At 34.8% G+C, this 8,618-nt stretch overlaps 1 protein-coding gene across 3 annotated transcripts in view; it reads right to left on the bottom strand.

The window, feature by feature from the left end:
* Positions 1 to 2,479: 2,479 nt before the first annotated feature.
* G3BP2 (G3BP stress granule assembly factor 2) overlaps positions 2,480 to 8,618 on the bottom strand; it is a 75,580-nt gene continuing 69,441 nt past the window's right edge. For 2 of the 3 annotated variants that reach the window (XM_029235373.1, XM_029235372.1), the window contains exons 9-12: positions 6,156 to 6,258; positions 4,813 to 4,941; positions 4,132 to 4,250; positions 3,088 to 3,793 (exon numbers count right to left, since the gene is read on the bottom strand). In XM_029235373.1, coding sequence (XP_029091206.1) covers positions 3,521 to 3,793; positions 4,132 to 4,250; positions 4,813 to 4,941; positions 6,156 to 6,258 — 624 coding nt within the window. In that variant the 3' untranslated portion in view covers positions 3,088 to 3,520. Of the gene's footprint in view, positions 3,794 to 4,131; positions 4,251 to 4,812; positions 4,942 to 6,155; positions 6,259 to 8,618 lie in introns of all 3 variants that reach the window. The other variant, XM_029235374.1, reaches the window with a different exon arrangement.

Here is an 8,618-nt window from a genome sequence, read left to right as displayed (position 1 = left end):
CCCGTGAGCCATGGCCGCTGAGCCTGCGCGTCCGGAGCCTGTGCTCCGCCAACGGGAGAGGCCACAACAGTGAGAGGTCCGCGTACCGCAAAAAGAAAAAAATAAATAAAACTTTCCACAGCCATAAAATTAGATGTTATTATACATTATAATTAACATTGAAAGGAGTTTAATATACATTTATAAAAATCTTAAGTCTTACTGCCCAGCAGTATTTAATGATTGTTCTGGCTTTGCTTCAGTACAAACCTGTGAAGACTGATTTAAGGAATCTTCATAAAGTGTTATGAAAATTCACTTTTATCATCCCTTTTAACAAAGTTCTGAAATTACATAGGCCTTATGACTTCACTACTCATTTAAAGTATATATTCATAACTATGACTATTCTTTCCTTTTTAATATTCCTTCAGAGCTTGACAAATCTGTTCTAATTGCTGAACCGGGGCATGTCCTTAACTTCAGATAACCTCAGTCTTCCCATCCCCTTTCTCTTTTCCTTCTGAGATCATTTAGCAATCCTTTGGAAAACCCAAGATTTTTATAAAAAATAAATGTTTAGCCGTCTTCTTTACATCATTCTCACCTTCCTTACCACCTATTATTCTGTTCTAACATTCTTTATCTTGTATACCAGCTATCTAACTGAACTGAGGTAGGTCTCTAACAATGTTCAAGTCTTACTTAAATGATTTATTTTATATATCAAATTTCACAAATAATAGTTGGTTTTAGAATAATTCCTTATTTTTACTTAGGTTGTGTGAAATGCAACTGGGAGAAAATATTCTGGAACACAAACCTATAGATTAAATTAGGGACATAGATAAATGCTGCAGACATCAGTAGTTTATTGTTTGTTTAGTCCAAACACATTCAAAATGGAAACTCAAAGAATACTTTCCACCTGAAACAATTAAACTAGATACTACTAGCATATAATGCTTAACACATTACAGCAATAAAGATGGTAATCCATTGTCTTCTATACCTACAAAAGCCAAGATGGTAAAGCCAATTTGGTTGCAATAGTGTCATAAGGATAGAATAGAATATTACCATCCCAAAAGAAAAAAAACAAAAAACAAAACAAAACAAAAAACAGCAAATAACAGTAATGATAGATGAATACTTTTACTCTGGTTCACTGAAAGGGGACAAAATGTTAAAAGTCCACAGTACTGCAGGTGAACAATCACCATGTAAACTTCTCCATGTGATGTTTTAATGTTTTACTCATGGTATGTAAAGACTGAAGCTGAATGGCTCTTTGCTTTAATTTTCTATTACACTTAACATTTGTCATTACTTTTGGTGCCAGAAGTTTTCATGGGTGGCAGGGCAATATCTTGGATTGGAAATTATATATATATATATATATATATATATATATATATATATATAAATAAAATGGGAGGGAGAGAGAAATGAAAGAGGGAAAATATGCTATAAAAAACAAAACACTGACAAGAAACCACTCATTTAAAAGCAGTTTGAATACAGGCTTCAAAACTCAAAAGTAATTTTCTGGTAAGAACTTCAAGTACTATACATCAGAAAGTGTAAAAGTATTTCAAACAGGAAAAAAATCCTTAACCCCCCCCCCAAAATGGAAACTGAGAAATCTGTGTCCCCAAAATATACGCAATAGTGCAAGACTTTTCCTCGAACATGGAAGACCTCATTCAAGGGGGAAAAAAGGGACAGATTTAATTTTACTTATACCGCCCAGTACATGAAAAACAAAACATGTGCATCATTTGCTAGTTTACTAAACAGCAAACACAGTTCCATAATTCAGAACCAGTTTGCTATTATGTCAAGTGCATTTTTTGTTTGTTTTTACTAAGATAGAATGGAGAAGTCTTCCATGCTAACAAGCAGCTTTAAGTGGTCACACTTATTTACCCCACTCCTAGCCTGAAACATCCAGAAACTAGTAGGTACTAAATGCTCCAAGCATAAAATTGGATATCCTTTTGTCATACTTGTGGTTTACTGGAACTTGCTATAAAGACAGACAATAATCCAGCAGCTACAAACTTTGCTCACAGAATTGTTTAGAAATTCATGTAAAAATAAAAGATGTCGTCCCAGACTTAAATTCAGAGCCACTCGGGTGCTGACATCGGTTCAAGAATTGTGCAAAATGAATGACAGTTCCCTGCCCCCCAAATAGAAATGCAAACACTTAAGAGCTGCTGTTCTTTTCTCTGAAAATTGCAGTATCCTCACTCCAGGTTTACTTGCCATTTATGGAATCTGACTGCTTTTAAAATGTCACTAAAAATGTGCATCAAGTTGATTGACTTTTCCAGCACCTCTCAAGTGATATGCTTCAATGTTCACATTCAGGCTAACAGAAAAGTCAACAAGAGACTTACTCAAATAACTGACTTCCTCCTTCCCCCTCCCTCCCAAACACACAAGACTCCCTCCCACAGAGAACACAAAGTTGTTAACTGAAGAACAAGGTAAATAATATGCTAGTCAATTTTACTGATTTTAAAGATACTGCAATTTTTATACACTTCAATGATTTTTCAACATTTTGTAGCTGTTTGGCTTTGCAGCACAGCAATTCATACACTATACTGTACAAAATTACCAGCAAGACTGGAATGATGTATTAATAGAAGGCACCATCATGCTCATTACATTACCAGAGAACAAAATACAGTAAAGACAATTTTCACTGTACACAGCTTAAAGAAAGGAAACGGGGGAGGAGGAGTGTGCTGAGCAGCCAGCCATCCCTGTACTGAAGAGGGGCAGGTAGAAAAATCTTAGATATGGAGCTACTAAATCTGGTCTAATATTCAAGACCATAGCATTTGAAGTTCGGATTTTTGTTATTTAGTTCATAACTAAATGATTTCCTTCTGGAATATACTTGTAGTCTTGTTAAGGTTTATGTATACACACGCTGGTCACAGCAAGCAGGTAAAAATGCCCTCATCATTTCACAACTATGCGCTACTGGAAAAAAAGATGAAAGATTTTTTCCCCTGTTGCCTCCTTTGCAGATGTCAATGTTAATGAGTTCAGAGTACCCATTAGTGCATAACAAGTTTCTGTTGGTTTGTATTTTTGGGGGGAGCCAAGGAAAAAGGCAAGGTTCTCCAATTGCACAAATTGCACTATTTGTGTTTCCAACATTAACAGGCAGAAACAGTAACACTTAAACAAAATGTGCAGCAGAGGATTTTTTTTGACTCAAAGGACCTGAATTCAGTTGGGCATGTCCTTTTAAGTTCATTTTTGTTGCAGACAGTTTAAGATATGGTCATTTCTCAGTCCTTAATTCTCCAAGTCTAGATTTATAAATTAACAATGCGAATCCTGTTGTAAAACTGGGGAAATAATGTCCACCTCAATTTAACTGATAACCAAAAGATGCTTTTCACATCAAAGAAATGATCAAAAAGGCTGTGTCACATTCCAAAGCCAAAAAAAATTAACAAGAATGCAAACACGATGAATAATGTACCACTGCCAAAACTTTGCCAACAGTGGAGCCTCAGCGACGCTGTCCTGTGAAGCGGCCTTCCATCTGCCCGGTTCCTCTCCCAGAGCCAAGTTTCTGTGCCATGCCACCTCTTGGAGGGGGTCCTCTTCCATCCCGGTCCCGCATCATTCCACCGCCCACTATTCCACGGGGACCACCAGGACCTCGATCATTGCGCCTAATATCCCTGCGATCATCACCACCACCTCGAGTTTCTCGCTCTCTGGCAGCTCTTGTCTTTTTCTCTTCCACATTTAAACGTACTTCCCCTCGAAACATAATTGGCTTTACAAGGGAAGAAAAAATTTTACACGGGCAGGTTAGACAATAATAGTAATGTAGTATCATAAATAAGTAAGAAAATCCAGGGAGACAAAAAAACTTTTCATGAAATTCTCAATATGCAACCTATTCCAACCTTCATTACCAGAGCAAATAATGAAATAAATTTAAAGCAATCCATACTCCAGACTTTAAAACTACTAACAAATCTTTATTCTTTGCATAAATACCATTTCATAGTAAACTATTTTTAACTTTACCATTTAAGAAAAGACATTCTAAGTAATACTAAATACAACAGGAATAATAAAGTATTGAATTATGCCCTTTAAGTCACTTACTTTTGCAATTAAGATTCTCTGAACTGGTTCAGAGTCATCAAAAACCACAAAACCAAAATTTGGAAGCTTTCCCCCAACACCCTTGGTATTGATGCGAAGTTCCACAACGTTTCCAAAACCTGTGAAAATATACATTACACCAAGGGTTAAATAGTTTAACAGAATATTTTGTGACTTTAATTGTTCAGGATGAAATACCTTAATCTCCTTGATCCATTTCAAAACAAAAGTTGCAAGCTGCTATACCCAGTGACAATTAAGGTACATTCACTCTTACAGGTCATTCACTTAAGATGCCAATAAAAACTAGCTTGTTTTGTCACCCTTCTGCATCTTTATTACTCCTTTCTAAAGGGAAGTTACCTACACAGTTTCAGAGAGACAATGTTATTTTCTATTTCTGACTTGAATTTGCCAGATGAATCCCATTTCCAAATCTAAGACTGATTCATCCAGCTCTTTCTTCTAACCTCTACAGAATCAGGCAAGTCAACACTCAGTACAGTCACTGAGAAACATCTGGTACAACCTTCTACACCCTTCTGATCAAGGTGATTAGTACCTAGAGATATACATAGTACAGAGAGGTAAATGTTTTTTTAAAAAATCCTCAATACACTATGAAAAGAGTTCTCTTCTCCTCCTGCTTAATTTTACAATAAAGCAAAATAAACTACTTACTCATGAAGAACTCTTTCAGTTCATTTTCATCAATATCGTGTGGCAAGTTACCAACAAAGAGTTGATGACTATCTGGATAGCGAATTATTCTACGGTTATCAGCTTCATTCTGTTCAATATCTCCTCTGCCTGAGAAAAGGAAAAGAGCAGATATTAAAGTTTACAATGTCATACAAAAAATAGCTCAAAGCAATGAATGTAAAAAAAAAAAAAACAACTTGATATTCCTGTTTTAGTTTATTTAATAAGCTCCTTCAACAGAGGTGGAAATGCCTATTATTAGTAGGTTAGTTAGAAAAAAACATAACACTGACTAGATTGCTGAAGTCCCTTCTTCTAGGTCTACTGGTCTGATTATATGAAAGCCAAATACTAGCAGTACAAGTATTCCTCCTTAACCAAACTCCGGCCATCACCGAGAAACCAAATAGATTTCAGATAGTGAGGCATACTTGTACTAAATAATTGTTTAGTATTTTGAAATTCACAAATTAATCTTTGGTTGTATGAAATTATAGCCAAATCCATAAATTTAATAGCAATAACATCTCATTTATATAGCCTTTTATACACATAAGAGTGCTCTTATATGTATATATATAAAATCTTATTTGATCCTCCCAATGACACAAGGAACACAATGAGGCATATAAAGAAAGGCATCACACAGGAAAAATGTGTGTAGTAACTGAATGGTGTAAGAGAAGCTCATGATTTAAGGGTCTCACCCGAGATCATAAACTCAATCACTGACAAAGCTGGGATAAACCCCAGCTCCCATGACTTATAGCACATCACTTATTTTACTTTTGTGGGAAAAAATTACATTTTCTAAATTTGATGTATACATCTCCCACCTCCTCCCAAAAGCAATCTAAACATACTTATAGAATTCAAACAGAGGTTCTACATATATTAGCTAACAATGGAAACAAGTCAAAAATCATGACAACTTACTTAATACCTAAGACAATCAAAATAAGAAGAATCAGGGTGTGCTTACTGTTTATCTGTGAAGAGATAAGAGTACTAAGTAAGAGAGTAGGTTATTGGCAGCTCGGTTTTGAATTCTTAGAACCAGTGACAATAACCAAATAAAATGTGTCTCTAAATTCTTTTACACCTTCAAAATACATGTATGTCTCTATGGCATGTCAACTAATCTTCCCCTCAAAGTTGTTTTGCCCAGGCTATATTTAGCAGGTTACTTAAGCCTTTAAGCAGTTTGGTACTAAAAAGATTTGCATATAAAACACATTATAATTTTTTTTTAATCTTTTTAAGTTCGGTCTTCAACTTTTCAAGTGCTTAAGTGCTGAAGGCCACAGAAGGGGCTGACTCACCTGGTCTTGGTCCTCTAGGAGGGAAACCAGGTCGTTCTCTAGGTCGCTGTTCACGCACACGAGGTGGCTGAGACTGAACTTCTGGTTTAGCTTCCACTCTCGGCTAAAATACAAGGGAAAAAACACATTATAAAGAAACATTCCACAGGAGAAAAACAACTAAAGAAACAACCAAGGCATAATGGTCATTTTAAGTTCAGAATATTTTTAACATAGTGTCCTATATATGTGAAACATAAATTTTTATAAAGATATTCTGTACCAATCTAGGACTGTAGGGTAAATTTTATTTTCTCACTCAAGGCCATAACTCACAATAAGCTGCTTTTTATTTACAACCATATTTTTTCAATAAAGTTACATCCACATTGAGATAGCATAAAAGGTATCGCTACAAAATTCAAAAATGCAAGATGAGCCACTCCATGTAAATACATATACAAAATAAAAAGCCATCTTTATCTTAGGAAGACAAGAATATATGACACATCCTTTCTAATTCTCTAGTATGCTGCCCTTCAAATTTAATAGTGCTCGGCAATATCTTCTAAACCCCATCCCATAATTTTATTTTAAAAAATCCATATTTTGATAGTTCAAAATATACAATTTAGTGTACTCTACCATCTAAAAATACTATGTTTAAGTTAAAATGCACATAAAAAAAAACAAGATAGGAACGTGTTGATAGCATCTCAAATAGTCAAAGAAGTCCTTTAGCTCCCTATTGTTCTTCCTAATGGGGGAGGTGTGCATTTATTTAAGGACTGACCCCAACAATATTTCTTAATTAATTCTTGGGGGTGGCAGGGGAAGTAATAGTTCATTTTAAGGTACTCTCCAAAAGTTTCTGCTAACTGCTAAATTGAACACATATATTTAAAGTAACTATGCTAAAAACAAAATGACATCCGCATCTACTATTACCTTTTCCTTAATACACTGGCATTTTCAGTATTCCCAACCTCTTCAGGCTGTGTCTATTGCCTAAATATTTATGGTCCGAGGAAGAGACAAAATACACGCACCTGCAAAGGATGCTGAAAACCCTCAGCAGGAATATGAAGAATGTATCCTCAAATCAGAAAGCTAGTAATTTCAGTCCTATCTTTATGGCTGATCATCTCTGAGTACCTCAGCCCAGGCAGTGGCTCAAACTCTTTCATAATTTATATAGCTGGGATATTATAATTTGCAAGGACACATTTTGATACAAAGAGATATGTTTCTTTCAAAAACAACCATTTGTTATAATTTCACCCACTGTAACCAAAAGGTATATTATCTCCTACCCTAGCAGTTTTTAACAGATTTGCCTGTCTCCCCCAATTGTTTTTCTTCCATACAGATTTCCCATTTCCCTCAAAATGAAGTTGCTTTCCATGTTCTAGAATTTTGCTAGTTAAAAAAAATTTTTTTAATGTTTAATTTCCCCAGGTTTTTAGTATGTATTTATTCCTACAATGACCATATCTTATTTCTACACCAGATAAAGAACCAAGCACAGTGCCATCAGACATAGATGTTCAGTAACTATTGGTTCATTTAAAATTAAATTACATTTTTAGTTCTCTAACAAAACATGTAGGAGAATGTTCTATGCCTGACCAGGGGACCTAAGTTACAGCCCTGAGACCACTTCTATCTGTATTTAGAATTTAAGACTACATAATAATTTGACCGAAAATGTGATGCCTGAAAAAGGCAGTTATTTAGAAATTTCAGCTAAGCAGGGCAGGGCCTAAAAGCAAAACTTACTTCAGTATGAAAGTAAAACAGAATTAAAGGAGATTCTCTAACAAAGTCTGACGAAGCTAGTATGTTTCATAAATTAATAAAAATAGCAAATGTACACCTTTTAATTTAAATGTCTCAGAAAAACCTCGACTCATTCAAACCAAGAAAAAGAATTCTTCTGGCTGACCGATTCAGATTCTTTTCAAAACATATTACTGAAACAAAACTAACTGCAAGTAACAAAACAAAAAAGTTCTTCATTATCCTTTAAGGATTTAAAATTAAAAAACACAAATTTAAGTAAGTGCCAACATCTTACAAATAAGCCACACATTAATTTAGCAACCTGACTTTTAGATATTAGATGATGCCAATATAGAAAAAATGAGACCAAAAAAAGTTATCAAAATTTCTTTCAGTAACTGATTACTGTATGTCAACTAAGCCAGCTGTACGCTTACAATTCTTCAGGCTCAATTTCATGAAAACTATTTGCTCCAAGGAGGTAAAAATAACTAAGATACCACATACTACTTTAGGGCCTTACAATTAATTCCATGCAACCAAAAAGTGTGCTCACATGACAAATTCCACAAATGAAAATCAAATAGAATATGAAATAAACATGAAACCATCAAATCAACTCAACAGCAGGTAAAACCACAACTAATATGTACTTCAACTGCACATAAGCTATTTAAATGAACTAATCGACTTCTAAGAAAT

Source organism: Monodon monoceros, unplaced genomic scaffold, assembly GCF_005190385.1.
Source record: "Monodon monoceros isolate NGI ecotype Baffin Bay Population unplaced genomic scaffold, NGI_Narwhal_1 Super_Scaffold_20, whole genome shotgun sequence".
NCBI lineage: Eukaryota > Metazoa > Chordata > Mammalia > Artiodactyla > Monodontidae > Monodon > Monodon monoceros.
Note: the sequence above shows the minus strand (reverse complement) of the source record. Positions and strands in the feature narration are given on the sequence as shown.